Below are 18,241 nucleotides of genomic sequence, written 5' to 3'. Positions count from 1 at the left end.
ATTTTAAGTAAAATGAAATTACTTAATTGGGTATAGGATTGTAATTTATCTGCCCTGGAATTGTTGAAAGGCGTCTACATTTAACTCAAACTATTTGATGATGACGTTATGTTGACACGCATTTACGACATCCACTGGAGACAAGTGAATTCCCTCCGATCCTGACAGCGAGAGACAGCCCCGGTTTTGTCTTTTGTTTTTTTTTTCTTCTTCTTCGCTCTGTCCAGCAAAAGCCCGACTCTGGTGGAGGAATGGTAGCCAGTTAGCTAACGGACAAAAACTGTTGGGTTTTTACTCGTTTAACATCGCTGGTTACTTTGTTATAACGATGAATTTACTACCGTCCAATCCACATGGAAATGGGCTTCTTTATGCTGGATTTAACCAGGATCACGGTAAGAATCATAGTCGAAATGATCATCATTTCCCCCCCGTCTAATAAAATTGAGAAACGTCGTAGATACACAATTCGTTGCGTGTTAGTTGTCTCAGTGTGACACGTCAGTCCTTGTTTCTTAAATTCCGCATTCATTTTTTTACATTAACAAATATTTTCTAAAAGCGCTGCGTTACCTTTGAACTGCCAGGTTAAATTACCGACAAAGTTAACATTAGCATTAGCTCGTACACTTGAATTTGGCAAACTAAAATTGCAGCTGCCACTTTAGTTTATTGCTTACAAATATTCTGACTGACAAAATAATGACTCGGGAACCCAGCAATAGAAAATATAGATAAACACAAGGTGGGAAAAAAGGGTTATGTGTAATGGGTGCTGTATGCTAACTTAGCATTAATGCTACTGCTAGCAGAAAACCCTTCGAACATAGCGGCTATCCGCTAAAAGCAGCTATGTCAACAGTACTAAGGTTAGCTCAGGGCTGTTCTGAATTCCCACAAGTAATTTGTTTCCACAATACTTTCTCTTCAGTACTTTCCAGAATAAGTTACCGTATAAGACGTGATTTAGCCACGTATTTTTTCCCTAAGTTCTTCATAAAGACACTGTACGGGCCGTGAAGTGTCTTTAAATTTCTTCTTTTATACCTCGTTACCCTTTTTTAAGCCAAGGTATAAAACTTTGACATAACTGAAACGAAATTGTTAAATGAGCCCAGAACGGACCAGTGGAAACTCTACCACGAAGTGCCAGTTCTCTATAAATAACAGTGGAGGTTAATGGTTTGTTTCAATCTGTGGTCAGTGGTTCCATCTTCAACATTTATTTTTCTGCTTCCTGTTACCTTGACTCTTTGGGAATGATTATAAAATATATAGAGAAAGAGAATTTTGTTGTATTTGTTGGGTCTTTGTGTTCTTGTCCAGGATGCTTTGCTTGTGGAATGGAGAATGGATTTCGTGTCTACAACACAGATCCTCTCAAAGAAAAGGAAAAGCAAGGTAACCAGACGATATCATGTCAATGAGTATAAGATAAGTGCAAAATCTTTTTTTGTTTTGCTCACTCTTGGAAATGTACCACACTTTTACTTGAATGTAACGCCTTAAATTTGAGTAAGCGAGGCATATAATTTAGGATGCAAATTTGTACGGTTTCCTAAAAAGCATTCTGTCTCTCCTTTGTCTGAATTTACATCACATCGCAGTGCAGGACCGTTTGTGTCACGCTCTCTTGTATGCACAGATCTGTTACAGAGATTGGAAATATCCCTGTGTTTGTATTTCAGAGTTCCTAGAGGGAGGCGTTGGCCATGTGGAGATGCTGTTTAGGTGTAACTACCTGGCGCTGGTGGGAGGAGGGAAGAAACCCAAGTACCCAACTAATAAAGGTATGTTTGCCACATTCCTACTGAAAAAAAAATGAAGATGAGAAAATGTCTGCAGGTTTCCTTTGCAGAAGTTTTCTTAAAGCTTAAAATGCAGTTTGCCTTTGCGGTGTGGAACCACAAACCTCAATAACTTTCAGTGGCATTTTATGTGAGTGAGCAGCAAACTCTGAAGCTTTCTTAGTCTTCTTAGTTTATCTTTAAGATTCCCACAAAATTAATTTTATGTATTCTAATTTCTTGTTTCAGTCTTCATATTAAGGATTCCAGCAGTTTATTTCTATCCCTATTTCTTGTCTGCAGATCTACAAGGTGGAGTTGTATGAAGAAGCTCTTCTTATTTTTTACAGCACTCCATCTTGTACCTTTTTTTTATTTTTGGGAAAAACTTCAGGTTTTCACAGTAGTTGTGTTTTAATGTTACAATATTAGCTTTCTGCTTAGCTTTTAATCTATAGTGAAGTCATAAAACATAATGGAAGAAACTTTTTGACAGATGTTTTGGGGGGTAGTCCGGGGGTGAGGGGAGCTGATATGATTAGTCGGATGAATCACGATGAATCAATTATTGAAATAATCGTCAAGTAATTAGCAAGCATTTAATAGTTGACTGGAGTGCACAGACTTAAAAAAAAGGCCAGATGCTGAAAGACCAACATAGTCTGAACCGTAAGTGAGCCAAAACTTTACAAAAAACATAATTAAAAAAAAATTCTTTGTCTGTAAATACATTTTACCCAGAACTCCTTGAGTGGCAGTTTTAGCTTCACTCAGATGACATTTTGTAAAATAAAAATAAATAAGTAAATAAATCTCCTATTAGGCACCTTTTGCTGTCCGATTATTAATCAGTTAAAAGACAAAAAATAAAATATAAAATCAACAGATCAGCCCTATAATATTGCTATTAAGACAAACAGAAATAACTGTTGAAGGCATTTTGTTTGCAGACGTAGATTTAAAATAATTTATTAAAATCTGATTAATCGTTATAATAGTCAATTACTAACATAACCGTTAAGTTGTAACCGTCATTTTGAGTTGCGTCGCTGTTCTTTTGACTGAAAGCCTCCTGCAGTTGGAAACTATTAAAAAAAAAAAAAAAAGCTCCTGTCATCTCAGGGGATGAGGCGACCAAGCGTGTTATTCCCATCCTCCGCTCAGCCTTTCTGAGCTACAACTTGGATGCTGTATTTTAATTTTTGCTCTTGATCGTGTGATTGGTTGACGTTCTAGTGATGATCTGGGATGACCTGAAGAAGAAGACGGTGATCGAAATCGAGTTCTCCACAGAGGTGAAAGCGGTGAAGCTTCGGCGGGACAGGTACGGATGGGCTCCCGCCCGCGGAGGCCTCCATTTTCCCTTCGGAAACATTCGACTACTGCATCTGGATGTGTGTGTTTTATTTTGTTTTGTTTTTTTTTTCTTTCAGGATTGTGGTAGTCCTAGACTCCATGATCAAAGTGTTCACCTTCACGCACAACCCGCATCAGCTGCACGTGTTCGAGACCTGCTACAACCCCAAAGGTCGGTGCCGACGCCCGTCCGGTCCGGACCGGCCGACTCGTTAGCCATCACAGCAGGCGTCTCGTTGTTTCTAAGCCGCCGCCGCCGTCTCGTTCGTTCCAGGTCTGTGTGTGCTGTGTCCCAACAGCAACAACTCCCTGCTGGCGTTCCCGGGAACGCACTCGGGACACGTGCAGATCGTGGACCTGGCCAACACCGAGAAGCCGCCTGTCGACATCCCCGCCCACGAGGGGGCGCTGTGCTGCATCGCACTCAACCTGCAGGGAACCAGGATAGCCACGGCGTCGGAGAAAGTGCGGAGAGTTTGTTAATTTTTTGTTGGATGTTGGTTTGGAAGGGGGGGTTGGCGACCTCTGACCTCCCGCGACTTAATTCCCGTCACGTTTCCGCAGGGGACTCTGATCAGGATCTTCGACACGTCGGCGGGGCAACTCATCCAGGAGCTGCGGCGAGGCTCGCAGACGGCCAACATTTACTGGTGAGGGAAAGAACCTTGGATATTTATCTTTATTTCTTTTTAAAGGAAAAACTCTGATAGGAAATCTGCTTATGTGTTTTTTTTGTTGTTGTTGTTTTCTTTTATTTGTGGCTTCCAGCATCAACTTCAATCAGGACGCGTCTCTGATCTGCGTGTCCAGCGACCACGGCACCGTACACATCTTCGCTGCGGAAGACCCCAAAAGGAACAAACAGTCGAGGTCTGTGTTCTCATGGCCCCTGAGGCCGGAGGAAGCACGCAGTCTTAACGATTTTCACATTTTGTTGCATTGTAAGCACAAACGTTCAACGATTTTATGTGATTAGATCAGCACAATTGTAAAGCTGACGAAAAACAAAGATGATAGTTTTGGGCAATATAAAAAAATCAAAATAAAATCAGATTTTTGTTTTTTTATGTCACATCCAACTTATGATTTTAATCTAAATTTCTTCTGAAAGTGGCTTATATTTCAGTCATTCAGTGTAGATGATTGAACTTTTGTTTAATTAGAATATAGTCAGAGTTTTATCAGAACTATAATAATTTTATAAGAAAATGTCTTAAAATTATGAGCAAATCATCATTTTAATGAGAAAAAAATCTTAGATTAAGTTCATGTAGATCTTTATTCAAAATGGCTGTTTTCGCAATCATTTCAAAATCCTACTAATAATAATTTGATGCCCGTGGGAGTCCTCCAGACCAGTAGGTGGAATCTGGAGCTGTTCTGTAAAAGACTGCATGTTTGAAAAAAGCCATAAAATATAACACAATTTGTCTTCCTTACTCAATCTTTCTTCTGAATTTCCCATTAAATCATAAAATACAATATCAGGTCTTTATTGACCATCTGGTCCCACATGATTTATTGACTGACTCCCCCTAGTGGTCTGGAGCACATCTGTTCTACTGCCTGCAGCATTTCATACTTGCCATTTTTATTATAATCATGGCATTTTCTCCCTTCGCTTCTTCTTCCTGGATTCTTGTTGCTTTTTTGCTTTTTTTTGTTTTGTCGCCACATTTTCTGTTTTTATTTGTTTTGTGTTTTGCCGTTTCCATCGTTCACGTGCTTGTAGCTCAGTTTGCCTTGTGTTTTTGCAACTTCCGACCACCGTAGTCATCGACTCTAAAGCGATGCTGAAGACCTAAGACTTTGTAGAAAGTTCGGGAAACCGTTTATCATCTTTTTTTCAACTTCACAATTAACTAGCTTGTGCTGCTCTGTTACATAAAACAAAGAAAGAAAGAAAAAACATATTGGTTTGTTCTTTTGTCATGTGACAAAATGTGGAACATTTCAGAGGAAGTTAATGGTTTTGCAGTAACTCTTAGAACCAGTTGTAACTTCGCCTTTCTCCTCTGCAGTTTGGCATCTGCCAGCTTCCTCCCCAAATACTTCAGCTCCAAGTGGAGCTTCTCCAAGTTCCAGGTGCCGTCGGGCTCCCCCTGCGTATGTGCCTTCGGAACAGAGCCCAACGCAGTCATAGGTGAGCTAGCAGCGGGACGCCTGTTGGGAAAAGGATGACTTATCGTGTCACACATCTGTCAGACTCGGCACCAAGGAAGTCACCGACCTAGAAAACAGATTCTTCTATCTGCTCCTGCTCAGGTCTTCTTCTCTCTCTCTCTCTCTCTTTCTGCAGCCATTTGTGCTGACGGCAGCTACTACAAGTTTCTGTTTAACCAAAAGGGGGAGTGTTCCAGAGACGTGTACGCTCAGTTCCTGGAGATGACTGATGAGAAAATATGACCCTCGTGACTTCCTGCTGAGCAACACATTTTTTTTTTTGTCCTTTCCCTTTTTGTTTTTGTTTGTTTCTGAGGAATTAGAAGTTCTACTTTGCACTTCATCTTATCTGCAGAGACTCTGGCTCATCAGAGCATCAGATGGAGAGGACAAAGAAAACAACAAAGCACAGATTTGTTTTTGTTTTTTGGAGGATTAGTGGGAGACTTGAGGAAATGTGACGTGCGCCGCCTTTACTCCCAAACCAAACCCACGGCGATGAGGGAAAGTTTTTTTTTTTTTTTTTTTCTGAAATACAAACAGTTTTACGATGTCTTCCGATGGCTATTTTTATTCCCGTCCCGATAGTTAAGATGGCTTGGATAACTAACACCGCCTAACCCCAAACTACAGGTAGAGTGCCTCTGAAACTGAAGAGAGTGTGTGCGCACATATCGCAGATAAAAAACACACGCACGCACACACACCAAGTATACCAAGTGTATAACATTATTAGGTGTGTGAGGGGATCCCGCTTTGTTAGGCATCACCTTAGTGTTCATAGGTTTTTCTTTGCTTGTATATATACACCTGACTGAACTAACCACATAGAGCTGTACAGAACAGTGGCTTAAAAAAACAAAAAAATTAACCTGTATTTTTGTTTGTTTTTGTTTTTCACTTTATTTGTTGTGCAATACTCCGTTTAGTCTGAAATTTGTGAGAAAAGCTGGAAGATTTATATTTTGAAAGAGAAGTTCTTTCAACAGATTGGCTTCATGGAGGAAGTAATTGCACCGAGAAAAAGTTTGCATGTTAAGTCTTAGTTAAATCGATTTCAATCAGATTTCTTTGTGAGAGCCACCTCCAAAACAAAAAATAGAAAGATATTTCTTGACTGCATTCATAATTTATATTTTGATTCTGCCTCGTGTTATTGGTCACTTTGCACCTTCCTCACTACACTTGTTTTTGTTTTTGCCATTTGAGCTGATCAGTCAGCAACCTCTGGAGAAGTCTGTCTGCATCCACCGCAATGAAACTAGTGACAATCTTTTTTGTTTTGTTTCGTTTTAATTGTCACAGCCTTCAGTTGATTTGTTGCAAAAACACATTTCATTTTTGTGGCTTCTTCTTGCATCCGAACATGCATTTGCAGTGCTCGGAAGTCGCAGACCACTAGAGGGGGATGCTGAGTAAACTGAGATCTCAGCCAACCAGTTTCTGATACACTTAATGATTGTAAAATGTGCATTTAAATATGTGAATAAAATTTAACATCTGCTTTTCCAGATAGGTTTGATGAACTCTTACTTTCGCTGTCAAATTACTACAATGAGGCAGGTAAAGGAAAATCCCTGAAATAGGCCTATGTCGCCAGTAGGGGGCCCCCCAAGAGTATGTAACTTTTAACGTATTTGTTAAAACTGTTGCTACGTTGTTGCTGTTGCTAAGGAATTTAATTTTGAATAAATCTAACTCCTCTGCCGTCTCCCAGTGCTATCTGAAGAAACATCCAATCACAAGTTTGTTTACGTGAACACACTCATTCACGTTGTTTCTCCGTCCCCTTTGCCCTTAGCTAAGCTGCAGCTGGTTTCCCACATTACAGCTAGTTTTCCCATAGCCTGCCATGAACGTTCAGGATAGTTAATATGGCCACCGATAATGGCGGATACACGGATTTTCTGGAGCTGCAAGTTGTTTTTCCACCATTAACACTTTTGATAGTGCGCGCACGAGAGTGAGTGACCGTGCTAAGACCATCCTGGCTCTGATTGGTTGTTTGTATTTCCACTATTTTTTTTTCTCATACTGCGCTATTCCATCGTGATAGTTTAAACAAATATGTAAAAATAGCATGCCCCGTTTAAGTTTATGTCAAAGAACAGACCAATTTTAAATAAATGTTTTTAAAAATCTGACAGATGTACTAGTTCTGATAATGCAGAAGAAAATTTCCCAGTTTGATAACCGATTTTAATGTTGCTGTGCTGAAAGATCAAATTAGAGGAACAGCCTAATATACTGCTAATTGTTTGACAAATAATAGGAATAATCTAGCAAGAAAGAGGCAAACAGTGGCTCTCTAAAGTTTTCATACCACCTCTTGGATGATGACTTGTTTCGTTTGGTGGGAACACTGAAGATAACTCATGGATTGCATTTCCTTAAAGTCAATGACCAAAAATGTAAAATAAGGTTTTTCCGGTTCGAAATCCTGTTTTGCTAGCGGATCAAATGCTAATTTCATCCTATAGGCATGTTGGGAACTTTAATGTTAGTAATTCTCATTGTAATTATTATGAAAACAAACAGTTTGATGAGCTAGTGGTAGAAATTTCCAAGCAGGGACTAAATGCAAACATGCCACACTTTCCAGATCTTAAAAGGTGAATAAAAATATGAAAAACTTTGCAGGGCTCTCCTTTTGCCTCACAATTGTGTTTATCAAAGTCACAAGAAAACCCAATGAGTTTTGTGGTTTTAACAGGAAGCAGGATAAAAACATTAAAGGGGTTGGATGAATACTTTTGCAAAGCGTTGTTTACTGTATATTATGAAAGGATTTTTTTATTCAGACCTTCCTTCAAAATGCACAGACTAAATAAAATGGCAATTAGACTCTAGGAAAGTATGGAACCCTGATGCGTTTTACTCCTTTTTTAATGTTTTGGCAAACATTAACACTTTTATAGGAGCCATTTTGATTTTATCCCATTACAAACCAGACTGTTAATCTTTGGCAACATTTGAACTACAACCCAACCCCTTCATTTCCACACAAAGAAATAAATATATAGACTCTGCATTTGCTCAACTGAGAGGGTTTACTCAAAGAAATACAGAGAGAATCTGTGTTTAAATAAATTTATAAAAAAAAAAAAAAAAAGCATTTTTCCACTGAAGCAGAACGAACAATTATCACTTGCTTTAGCTCATAGAACATAGAATACAAGCTGAAAAGCCTTACTTTGTCGCCTGAAATTAAAAATAAAAAACAATAAAGGAAAGAAAACCAAGCAAATCAGCTTCAACACAAAGATAAACACAGCCGATGATGACGGGGAAAACAAGTGAGCAAATACAAAACAATATAATAATAATAATTAAAAAAAACTAAGAGGTTAAGTGCAGCACAGGTCAGAATCGTATAGCGTAGATTCAGTCTAAGTTTTCTTCAGTTCCATATTCAAATGATCTGCTCTGGTACTTTTTGTTTCTACATCTGTAACATGCAAGCTCAATGACACGTATGCTCAAATATACACGGGAATATACGTTTTAATTCGTAGGATATCTGGAAAATATGACAAAAGATCTGTTGATGTACAGTGAGAACCACGTTTCATTCGCAGAAACAGAAAGAGCATCCACTCCATAGTGTTTTCTTTAAATGAGAAAAAAACCTAATATATATATATATAACAAAAACAAAACAAAAAAGTAAGACTACATTCATGTCACCGAACAGTCCACATACAAGAAAAATAAAAATAAAAACAACAGAAAAGATTCCCAGAATTGAAATGTTTGGATGTTTCTTAAAGAGGCGGCGCTTGCTGCTCCGGATTATTACAGGTGCCTCAGGAAAAGAAAAGAAAACTGACACAAAAAAAAAAAAACTAACTGCTCCGTGGCGCACCGAAGATACGACGGAATACTGCATTTCTACTCGCGACTCGGTTAGGTAGGTCGACGTGGAGGCTAGCTGCCGAAGATGGGAATGTCCACATGTCCACAAGCCTGCCTACTGGTTGAACGCTTTGATTTTTCTGTAATGCTACCAGGAGGAGACACTCCTGTTTGTCTTTGGGTGGCTGGGGGGCGAGGAGGGCGGGGCAAGTTGCATGGATAAACTTTTTGTTCTGGACTTTCCTTTCTTTCTGTCTCTGCTTCTTCTTGCTCTCTGGGTCTCAAACTTGAGAGTGAAGGGAGTGGAAGGGGGGATTCACAGTCATCAGCTACGCTTCTGTTTCATTTTCAGTTTGGTCTCTAGTTTTTTGTTTTTGTATTTTTTTGCTTTTTTTTTTTTTGCATCGTGTTTTCTGCTATTAAATACGTGGCAGATAGGGGGCGGACAGGCGGGGTTCACACAATCGGTAGTGCTTTTCTTTTTGGCACCTTGAGGATGGTGAAGGAGGGTGGGATGGAAGGGTGGAGGGGTGGAGTAGGGGGTGGGCGGCGCTACTTGTCGCCAGCCTCTCCGCCGCCGTCTGTGGTGCCGTTGTTGTTGCCGATGGCGGTGGCAGGGCCGTTCTCCTCGTCGGTTTTCGCCCTCTTGGATTCGGGCGGGTCCTGCAGCTCTCCGTTCTGCCTCTTGGTGGGGAGGGAGGCCGAGGCCGAGGCGTGCGTTGCCAGGAGATGGAGAGGGTTTGCTGCAGAGACGGAGGACGGGGGGTGGGGGACTCGTTAAAACGCCAGAGAGAGGCTGCTTCGTGCACGGCAGGCTGTTGCTGCGGTGACACGCTGACATCATGGTGAACTAAACTGGCTCTTTTAACTCGACCTCATTGCACAGAGTATTAAACACAATACTACGGCATCTCAGCTTTATGTCTTTATAGGCTTAGAACACTTATCAAGCAACATTTTTGTTCTGTCTCAGCATTTGATGATGATAATTTTTTTTCTTCTACCACACAAGAGATATTCTGAGTCTGAGGAAACAGAGAAATGCTCAATTTTTAGGTGCTAAAAATTCATGCTTCCACATACTGCTGGGCAATAAATCGACTAATCAAATTTTTGGAAAATCTGGATTTTCTCCTTGGATTTCCATAGTTCAGAGTGATGTCAGGACGCCTGAAGCCACCATCTTGTTTTACAGGTGTGTTTATCTTTACTTTTAATTCAGGTCAACTGCATAAAGAAATATAAGGGTCAAGCTAAATTTTTATTCCTTTTCTCATTACAAGAATAAAGGTAATAATTTCCATTTTTATTTTATGTTACAACTGTTGTTGCAGTTTATTAAATTATTTACTGTTAAATATTGGATAATTGTGAAGTACCATGAAATGACCTGACTGTCCTTTCAGTGTGACAACAGCCGACTCTCATTTGGAAGGTATTTCACTATTAATCTTCCTCAAAATAGCTTCAACTCACCTGAACTAGCAGCGGTGCTGATGGGCACCAGGTGAGTCCCGTTCTGCGTGATGGCCTTGATAGGAAGCTGGTGCTGGCCGAGCGGGGCTTGCTGCACTATGGTGACGGTTGTCAAGGGAGCAGCCTGTGAGCTCTGGATGATGCGGCCGACTCCGCCTATAGAGGAAGCCGTGATGGACGGGACTGGCTCCACTTTGACTGCAAAGCACAATGGGAGAGGAGTGTGAGTTGACGAGCGACGCCTTCGGCTAACACCTGACGAGAACGCTCCAGACGAAGTTCACCTTTGACCTCCTGGTGATCTCCTACACCTCCTCCGTTCTCCTGAGGCTCGGGGCTCTCCATCGAGGCGGGCTGCCCTCCGACGGTTGCCATGGTGACCGCCGGGATCTGGTGGACCACGTGCACGGTCTGCATGACGGGAGCGGAGCTCACCGGTGTCGTTACCATGGCCGGGGTCGCCATGGCGTAGGTCACAGGCTTCATGGTGGTCTGAGGCATCTGGCGCTGCACGGCGATCAGAACCGGCTGGCTGTTGAGGGGGGAGCCTGGACAGGAAACAGGAAATGAGTTCAGCAACAAACATGCCTAAGGGCTGAAAACGATGAGTCGGATTAATCGTGATGAATCCATCATTGGTTTAATCGCCAACTAAGGTAATAATTGATTAATCGTTAACTGGAGTATACAGACACTTAAAAGAAGGACGTGTATTATAAGAACAACAGATTCAGAGCCGTGATTAAGTCAAAACTGTGCAAAAAGGATGTATGTTTTGTGTTTAATCTTAAATTAACAAAACTTTGTAAACATCTTCTACCCAAAACTCAAGTGGCTTCACCAAGTTCAACTCTGATCAAAATCTATCACCTTTTCCTATCCAATTATTAATCAGTTCATCAAAAGAAATAGTCAACAGATCAGCCCTTCGTTATATTGATGCCGAGTCAAGTGGAAAGCCTTAGATTCTCACATTGTGTATTTTTATTACTTCAGAAGCTAAAAATGATCAACTAAAGGAATGCCATCGTGTTATTGCATTTCAGGTAATTAATGCTTATTTTATTATTTAAAAAAGGAATTGCATTTTTCCAAGTTTATTTCTAATATTGTACTAAAAAGACTGAAATGAAAAATCTGCAGAAAGGGCCAATTTTTTTCAAGTTAATAAATATAACTGACAGATTAATCGATTAATCATCAAAATAGTCAACTAATCTATTACTCATAAAAATAATTAACCGACTAGTCGGCAAAATAATTGATTAATCATCAAAAATAACAGATTAATCAATGACTAAAACAATTGTTAGTAACACAGCAAACAGCTGGATCTGTTGGTGTTAAATCTGAGGTTTTACCTGGGGAGTTCTGTGCGAAGCGAGCCTCCTGGATGACAGCCAGCTTGGGCTGGACTGCTGCCGTCTGGGTGGGTGCTGCTGGGGGGGCCTCTGCCTCCATGGGCACTGGCGATCCCTCTCTGGACAGGCTGTCTGGGGTCTGGACTCCACTGGAGTGGGCAGACAGCACCCCCATGTGGTTGGGAGAGGCAGGGGCGCTCCTGAAACGACGAGGAGAGTAAACACCGACATGGAGCGGCGAGCGCGTCGGGTGAGGCGGCGAGCGGGGAGGAAAGCCGTACCTGGAGGAGAGCGGCCCCACTGGGGTCCGGAAGCAGGGCACTCCCCGGGGCCGGCGCTTTCTGAAGGCCTGCTCGATGAGCTTGCCCTCTGAGGCGGGGTCGATCCTCCAGAACGAACCCTTGCCGGGCTCCTCCTGGGACCGGGCCACTTTGATGAAGTAGCGGTTCAGGGACAGGTTGTGGCGGATCGAGTTCTGGACGAAAGGAGGGAAATATTTTATGTTGCTGCACGTGACTGTTTTTGTTAAAGTTAGCCTCCACGACAACCAATCCATGTGATTTTATGGGATTGGAATTTGATTTATTATGGATTTCACTGAGGTGAATCAGTCATGTTGGTCATTTGGTGTTATAGAAATATGCTGAATTGAATAATAAACACAATTTCAGTAGGCAACATCAGAATGCAACTACAAAAACAGTGCTGCACAACACCAACACCGCACTAGTAGCATTATGTGTTATTTAAATAAAACAAAGTAGAAAAGAATAAGTTATTGGAGGTTTTTAAAAAAGGATGTCAGTAAGCCTGTGGCAATAAGCAATTAATCAATTAATCACATGATAAATTACAATGAGCTCATTCTACTCTTTCTAACTTTTAAAGGGTAATTTAGTTCCCTTTAGACATCAAATGAGACGGGTCTTGGAGATAAGGTGGAGTCTGATCTATTTTCTGATACAGTTAAACCTTCTTCTAGTCATAACCAGGGATCCAGTAGTATCACCTACACAGCTATACATACTGGCTTAAACACAAATATAGGAGAACTAGTATTAGTACACACTTCTCCACATAAGTTGCAGTTCCAACAAACTAAGCTTTTCAGGGCGATACGACTTTGGATGACTGAGGTTTGTTAGACTCAGTCTAACAAATAAAGTGCTGAGGAACTCCAGCTCAATAACCAAGCCTAAGTATTGCAGTAACTTGAAATCAGGATGAGGTTTTCTGTAATTGACGCATTTAAAAAAACTAAGTTTGGGAAGTTGTTCACACCCACTTCCCAGAAGTCCCCTGGAGGACGCGGTGGAGGCACTGACCTGCCAGCCTTTGTCAGCTGTTCTGTAGTAGGGGTAGTTCTTGGTGATGTGGGTGTATATTCCATTCAGAGTTAACTGTTTATCTGGAGCCATGGTGATCGCTTGGACTATTAGTTGTGCATAGGAATATGGAGGTTTGGAGTCGTCCTGTGGAAACAAACAACAACGGAGAGCAAAATGAATGTGCTTTGTAATAAAAGTTTATTTCTCAGTCTTGTACAATCAAGACCTGAAAAAAAAAAGTTATTTACCAGTATCAAAGTGGAACAGAAACAACAGAAAAATCAGACAACTTCTTACTGAAGTATTTTACTAAAGACATAAAATACAAACTGATAAACAACTAGTAGCATATTACTGTTTTTAATGGTAAGTAAATAGTTCCATAGTTGGTGTAAGAACTGAGTACAGCCCATGAAACTCCTGAGACTTTCTGGTACGGTCTCACTTGGGAAACCAATTTGCTGAGATATCTACTTCTAGAATGAGAAGCAAATGTGAAACAATTTAAACTCATGAATAATCTATGTTCTTGTAGAATGATGGACTTTGAGTTGTTTGGAATTAGTCTTATGACTCAGATTAATGAGAGGAAACAGCTTCTTCTCCAGAGGGAGTGTAAATGTGTTTCTTCACTGTTATTGTTTAACAGAGATAAACTCAAATTGAGGCAGTTACTTCAAATAGCCATTATCGATGGTGATAATGATTATTTGGATTAATCGATTATTGAAATAATCCGTCAATTCATTTAGCGATACCTGGAGTATTCAAACTCAAAAAAGGTTTTGCTGAAAACAAACGAGATATTCAGAGCAGTAATTAAGTAAAAACTACAAAACGTATAGAAATTTTACATTTAAGATGAAAACATCTTTGTCTGTCAATATGTTTTAGTAAAAACTCCTCCAGTGGTATAGTTTGAGCTCCACTTCAAATCCACTAAAGGAATGCCATGTTATTGCAGTTTAGGCAATAAAATATTTATTTTCTCATCTAAATAAGTGATTAAATTATTTGTTTATTAGCATCTATCTTCTAATATAAAAAGGACCCATTTTTTTATCTGATTAATAATCATTAGTTGCAGCCCTAATGGTGATGACTGTGAAGAATCTCCTGTAGCAGTCTGTATTACAGCAGATTTGAAGAATCCTCTGACTGAAAGCACTCATAAGGGGGACGCTGAGCAGAACAAATACAAAAGGATTTATATTTTTTATTATTATTATTATCATTATTATTCATTACTATGACTGTACAAACATGCTCATACCCATAAAGACAGGCAAAACATTCTATGTCCCGTCAGACCTAGTTTCTGTTCCGTGACCTCTCACCTTTGGGCTGTCTTCACCGGAGGCCTCCTTGTCGTTTTCCGATTGCGAGTTATCTCCTATAATTTCCGAGGTGAGAACCCGGCTCGTTCTGTAGCTAGAGAGTCCTGCTCCCCTCGGACTTGACGGACACGAGTTTGCAGCGCTATTAAAAAAAAAAAAAAAAAAAAGAAAACAAAAAAAATGGATCTGTTGGGTCGGTGTCCTCCATGTTTAGAAATGTTGTTGCGATTGCAACTCAAACTCGAACAGCACGCTCATCGTCCTACCTGATGGTGCCGGTGGGCGAGGGCAGCGGGCTCATGAGGTGGGCGATGTTGTCGGGAATGTTGATGGTCAGAGGTGAGATTTGGGGCTGGACGGGTTTGACCGGTGATTCCGGCACGTTCCTTGGCTCCTTCTTGTCGCTGGACAGGGCGGTGAACGTGATCTTTATACTCGTGCTGGGGAAGCGGAAGCAACACCTGCGGGACGACACGGACCCGAGCGGTGAAACGACACCGCAATGTCACAATGTCAGCGTGCGGACGAGCCCCTCTGCCAGGCAACAAGCATGCCGAGGCGCTCCAAATGAAGACCGGAGAGGAACACAGAGACTTCACAACAATCTAATATGGGCATGAACCGAGACCGTTATATAACAGATCCTGCTTAAAATGTCTAATTTTCTATTAATGGGCTTGGCTATATTTAGACCAGTTGCACACATCTAAACGTGACAATCTCAACAGATCTTGCGCAGATTAAATGGAAATAAAAATAATCTGTCCAATGAAGTTATGGGTAAGAAAATATACTGAAAATGGAACAAAACTAGAGGCAAAATTAGATTTTTTTTGTGTGTATGTGTATATATCATCATTCCTTCCATGCAGTCTTGACGAAATTAAAATAGGTCCGCTTTTTGTTTAATGGCTTTACATTTGACGATGAAAAATTCATCTGGTCTTTACCAGGTTCTTAAAGTTCCCTTTGGTTTTCTGCACAACGCCCTGTGGTGGACCCACCACAGTGTTTTCGCTCAGGCTGAGATCTGGATACTGACTGGGTCATTCACAACACCTTCGATCTTTTTGGAGATTTGTTTTGGCCAGTCTGTTGCGGATTTGTTGCCGTATCCTGTTTTCCTCTCATTCGACCCTAGAATACGCTGGTATGAGGAGGAGTGAATAGTTGAGTTCATAACTACAAAATACTTCGGCTTTGTGTTTGTGAAACAAGCCCAGCTTATCACACCTCTGCTGTCGTGCTTGACATCTATCAGGGGGCGTTATGTTGTATTTAGCTTTCTCTAAACACCTCTAGTTTTGTCTGATGTCTGAAGGACATTGTTCCATTGTTGTAGTACAACTAGATTCAAGCTGGAAAAATTCTGCCATATTCACTTAAGAGAAAAGACAAAATATATATGTTCAGTCTTCTTCCAACTGTGCTGCAATGCATGTAAACATTTAATATGATAACTGAGGCCTGTGCATTTCCTGGTTAACCAACCTCAATAAAATAATGGTTCATTCATATTATTATTATTATTATTAGTAGTAGTAGTAATAGTAGTGGAAGTAAGTGGTCAATGTTTGGGAAAAAAAATACCTTCATACATCAGCTGACTTTATAGGGGAAAACAATGTTTATGAAGGCCGTGTAAACATTTAGAAGCAGTTTATATTTTACCTGTGGCAGACAACTCTTTGTGTCTTTGTTCAGAATAAATTGGTGAATTCTAAAGGCTAAAGCTAATAGCTTTCCAATGTAAACGTGGATTACGTTTCCATTGGGTGACATGTCCAGTGAGATTATGTCTATTTTAGATAATCAGAAATATTTTACTTGTTCCATTCTCAAAATCTGTTCCAAAAATAAAGATCATATGGTTAACACTACCTCATTTCCCTTTCCTTGAGTAAGTAACCATCAACATTTGTCCAAAGTAAAAGTTATGCCAGTGTAAATAATAACATAAAACATAGTTTTGGCGTTTTGGGATTGCTGCTTAAAATAAAGGAAGTCTAAATTGGATTTAAATAATTTTTGACTCTAGTAAACACGAGTTTGTTTTTAATTAGGTTCTGATATGTAAACTCCAAAATTAAAATATGCTTCCTACTACTCGAAATTAGGTTTATCACCAGCTACTTTGAGTGTATTATAGTCAGGCAGGAAAAAGACAACACCTATCTTGGCTCAACAAAGTGTGATGTTGGTAGCAATATAGTGCGTTTTACCAATAGCAGTGGGAAATTAACTTTTCAAACAGTGAAATTTCTCGTTTCGGCATTGGATTTATTTTCAGAAACGTTTTTAAAAGATGACTGTAACTATTCACAGCCACTCATCAATGTGGCACATGTAAAACAACGGAAGTGAGGAAATAAAACCAGCTAATGTCCCCTTTCACGTTACAAGCTAGCTTCCACATGTAGAACATTGTAGAAAACAGAGCAAATAACCTTAGCAAAAGGATAAATGACAACACAAAGGCTGGGAAAATGTGTGGCCGAAAACATTAATGAGGGGTTATTAATATAGGTTTTGTATTTTTTGGAGGGGGAAGCAGTAATATTGTCACATTAGCATGTCTGACATGGAGATTTCGTGTGACGTAGCTGCTGTACACACTTAGAGCACGTAACAGACTCGACACAGCACGTGCATCACTGCTGCAGGCTAACACAACAATAACAATACACACAAAAAACACGAGTACGTTAATCCACGGGTAACACTTCACGCCACTCGCCCTCAACACTTACATTCGTGGAAGCTGAAGAGGTGGAGCCCCTCTTCTCTGGAACACCCCATCAACAAACACCCCGTTTTTTCCAAGGCACCGGAGGTAGAATTCCCTCGTGCCTGAGCCATCCTCCCCGGCGGTGAAGATTTCGAGGTGCCGCCGGGATATGAAGCTCGAGTGGCCCATGCTGACGTCCACTGAGCCCTGGGAAGAGTTCCGGCCGATAGTCACCGACCTTTTCTTCATGAGATACTCGAACTCTCGGCCCTCCAGCCGGGCTATAGCCGACCCCAACATCCCGCTTACCACCGCCATCTTCCAGTCCAAGGTGTCTGGTGCAGATTTTGAGGTGTGGAAGGAGCAGTAATTTAGTGGCGAATGTGATAAATTAAAAGGGTTCGTTTTCTGGCCTGGTTTAATGAAAGGGGGCTCCAATTTTGCACTGTGGAGGATTTAGCCAGGAACGTGCCAGACCGGGGACACAACCGCTCAGACTCACCACGGTGAAGAGGAGGGCGGGGACAGAACGAGTCGCAGACCAATCAAAAGCCGACAAACGGGCGGAAGTACTGCAAGAGACAATTGTTTCCGCCAATGAAAAACCGGTTAGGGCACGCAGATGAGTGATGTTTACCAATGACAACAACAATAAAAATAGCCGTAGGAAGGTTAGGTCGGCTGCAGCATGGGTTGCATTGCAGTCTGACACGCAGATGGAGGAAAGGTGTAAAACCCGGCAAAATTATTTTAAACAGAGGAATTTAACAGACAAAAAAAATCAAGAGAGGAACACGTGACCCGCCTTTTCTTCCTTATATTCACCTCACGAGAGGAGGCATCATCTGCT

General features: G+C 40.8%; 2 protein-coding genes across 2 annotated transcripts; one reads left to right on the top strand and one right to left on the bottom strand.

Moving 5' to 3' along the window:
- The first annotated feature begins 119 nt into the window (after positions 1 to 119).
- wdr45b (WD repeat domain 45B) lies at positions 120 to 6,817 on the top strand. The gene is made up of 10 exons (XM_015050824.1): positions 120 to 395; positions 1,327 to 1,401; positions 1,689 to 1,790; positions 3,024 to 3,111; positions 3,221 to 3,315; positions 3,418 to 3,608; positions 3,708 to 3,793; positions 3,912 to 4,013; positions 5,165 to 5,286; positions 5,443 to 6,817. Exons 1-10 carry the CDS (start codon positions 329 to 331, stop codon positions 5,547 to 5,549), a joined length of 1,035 nt encoding a protein of 344 aa, XP_014906310.1. The 5' UTR covers positions 120 to 328; the 3' UTR covers positions 5,550 to 6,817.
- A 1,525-nt stretch (positions 6,818 to 8,342) lies between these two features.
- LOC106958756 (forkhead box protein K2-like) lies at positions 8,343 to 17,922 on the bottom strand. The gene is made up of 9 exons (XM_015050823.1): positions 17,414 to 17,922; positions 14,930 to 15,124; positions 14,664 to 14,805; positions 13,324 to 13,470; positions 12,280 to 12,473; positions 11,999 to 12,198; positions 10,922 to 11,185; positions 10,638 to 10,835; positions 8,343 to 9,904 (listed from the first exon to the last, which is right to left on the bottom strand). Exons 1-9 carry the CDS (start codon positions 17,707 to 17,709, stop codon positions 9,714 to 9,716), a joined length of 1,827 nt encoding a protein of 608 aa, XP_014906309.1. The 5' UTR covers positions 17,710 to 17,922; the 3' UTR covers positions 8,343 to 9,713.
- Positions 17,923 to 18,241: the final 319 nt, after the last annotated feature.

This window comes from Poecilia latipinna, unplaced genomic scaffold, assembly GCF_001443285.1.
Source record: "Poecilia latipinna isolate Pla-1442-1.1 unplaced genomic scaffold, P_latipinna-1.0 Scaffold1012, whole genome shotgun sequence".
In the NCBI taxonomy this organism is placed as follows: domain Eukaryota; kingdom Metazoa; phylum Chordata; class Actinopteri; order Cyprinodontiformes; family Poeciliidae; genus Poecilia; species Poecilia latipinna.
The sequence above is the reverse complement of the archived record's forward strand: the minus strand, read 5'-3'. Positions and strand labels throughout refer to the sequence as shown.

Excerpts from the sequence above, each read along its gene's own strand:
- wdr45b (XM_015050824.1), top strand. The coding sequence starts at position 329 with ATGAATTTACTACCGTCCAATCCACATGGAAATGGGCTTCTTTATGCT. Across the intron at positions 1,791-3,023 it reads CAAGTACCCAACTAATAAAG|TGATGATCTGGGATGACCTG; the intron begins GTATGTTTGCCA and ends TTGACGTTCTAG. Across the intron at positions 4,014-5,164 it reads AAAAGGAACAAACAGTCGAG|TTTGGCATCTGCCAGCTTCC; the intron begins GTCTGTGTTCTC and ends TCTCCTCTGCAG.
- LOC106958756 (XM_015050823.1), bottom strand. The coding sequence starts at position 17,709 with ATGGCGGTGGTAAGCGGGATGTTGGGGTCGGCTATAGCCCGGCTGGAG. Across the intron at positions 12,474-13,323 it reads CAGCTGACAAAGGCTGGCAG|AACTCGATCCGCCACAACCT; the intron begins GTCAGTGCCTCC and ends CCTTTCGTCCAG. Across the intron at positions 9,905-10,637 it reads CAGCACCGCTGCTAGTTCAG|CAAACCCTCTCCATCTCCTG; the intron begins GTGAGTTGAAGC and ends CCGTCTCTGCAG.